This window comes from Penaeus monodon, chromosome 30 (assembly GCF_015228065.2).
Source record: "Penaeus monodon isolate SGIC_2016 chromosome 30, NSTDA_Pmon_1, whole genome shotgun sequence".
In the NCBI taxonomy this organism is placed as follows: domain Eukaryota; kingdom Metazoa; phylum Arthropoda; class Malacostraca; order Decapoda; family Penaeidae; genus Penaeus; species Penaeus monodon.
Window position 1 is genome coordinate 18,073,495 of NC_051415.1, and position 1,780 is coordinate 18,075,274.

General features: G+C 40.5%; 1 protein-coding gene across 1 annotated transcript in view; it reads right to left on the bottom strand.

Moving 5' to 3' along the window:
• LOC119592598 overlaps window positions 1-1,780 on the bottom strand; it is a gene marked incomplete at its 5' end in the record, with an annotated part of 25,554 nt that overhangs the window by 5,335 nt on the left and 18,439 nt on the right. The window contains 4 exon segments of the mRNA XM_037941481.1: window positions 178-357; window positions 723-771; window positions 1,459-1,497; window positions 1,500-1,584. Of these exon segments, the coding sequence (XP_037797409.1) occupies window positions 178-357; window positions 723-771; window positions 1,459-1,497; window positions 1,500-1,584 (353 nt within the window).

Genomic DNA, 1,780 nt, shown 5'->3' on the forward strand with positions numbered 1-1,780 from the left:
TGAATAATATCAACATGATTCATATGCCTATCATTATCTGGATGACTCCCCTATAAAACGTTCCGGGAGCCATCCGATCTTACACGCAACGCTTTAAACACCGGACTTGTATCCACGACCACGCAACGCTTAAGATACACCCCAGCGGGCGAGACAGAGCGAGTCCACGCCACTCACTCTGGCTGTCTGAGCAGAAGACGCTTCATGAAGTCGATGGCCTCCGGGGAGATGTCCTCAAACAGCTCGGCGGGGAAATCGAGCTCGCCCTTCGAGATTTGCAAGAAGGTCTCCTGATCATTGTCGCCTCCGAAGGGAAGGAAGCCCGTCAGGAGAACGTAGGTTAGCACTCCCAGGGACCTGTTGGCGAGGTGAAGGGTCGGTGAATGGGGAAGAGAGAAGCGAGAATGATTCTTCCTGACGTGGGAATTTGGAGGGCGTGTAGCATTGTTATGATAAAAAGATCTGTTATTAGCGCAAAAAGGTAAAAAAGGAGATATATGAATAATTGGTTTTCTTTCGGACTTAAAACGACTTAAAAAACAGGGCAAAAAGATGGTGAAGGAAGGAAAATATGTGAATAATTCAAAACGACTCAGAAGTGATATCGCATTGACATAACTATGGCACACCCATTTGCTAATACAGCGCATGGAATTACAATTTACTGAATGTTCAAATTAACTTTAACAGCTCAAAATTAATGGTAAAATAACATAGCTTACCACATATCTGTCTTCTTTGTGATTGGTTCGTAGTGAAGAATTTCGGGAGCTGTAAATATGGTAATATATTTAGAAACAAGAAAGTAAACACATAATACTAACTGCCATTAACCTCAAGGAATTTGATTACGTAAAATCAATGGAATATTTATGAAAGTTTTCTGAAGCAAAAAATATGTATTATACAAATCCACACGATACCTTACAACAATTAGCAACCAAATCATGAAAAACATCAAAATAAAATTCTTAATAACAGTTATCATCAAGAAATCATGACTCATCATGGCTTTGTTCGGATACGTGTCTCTGGCTTTGGAAAATAAAAGTGACAATACAACTCTGTGTCTGTAAAAGAAAGAAAATAATTATACGCATTGATTTGGAATCGAAGAGGTTAAATCACATGCTGATTAACGTTGCTCGTGTATATGGCAGGAAAATCTCTCCAGCGGGCCTGTGAAATCTTGAACATGATATTAATCAGGCGACACGATCTTGGCTTTCCCCTACTTGGCTTGCTATGGGTAATAATGAATTTTTATTTGCAGTTTAAATTACCAAATATATTTTACACCACATACATTTTTTATATGTTTATAGATACTCTTTGTATGTAAAGTCAACGCTATAACTCCCTCTGCAGTAGTGAAACCTAAAACTAAGTCCTCCTTCACTTCTCACAACCAAATATATTATGAACCCTTAGCAAGAAAAAGAAAACTCTCAAACTCACCAACATAGTCTGGCGTGCCAAGGATTTCACGCACTTCCCGCCCGGCGTCAACACACGCGAGATCTCGAAGTCGCACAACTTGACTGCGCATTCGGGGAACTCTCCCATCAGGACCAAGTTCTGCGGCTGCGGGAAAGAGAACGCATATGATTAAGGCGTTTTCTGGAGATATCAACGCAAAGACAGTGAAGGGAGAGAGAGAGGGAAACTGTGTTTTGTATCATATCAGTCTGTAAAGTGACTGTACTCGATTTATCTATCATTATAGAAGTCTGGTATGGGGGTTGAACAATAGGGCTGGTGAGGAACTTTCTGAAGGGTA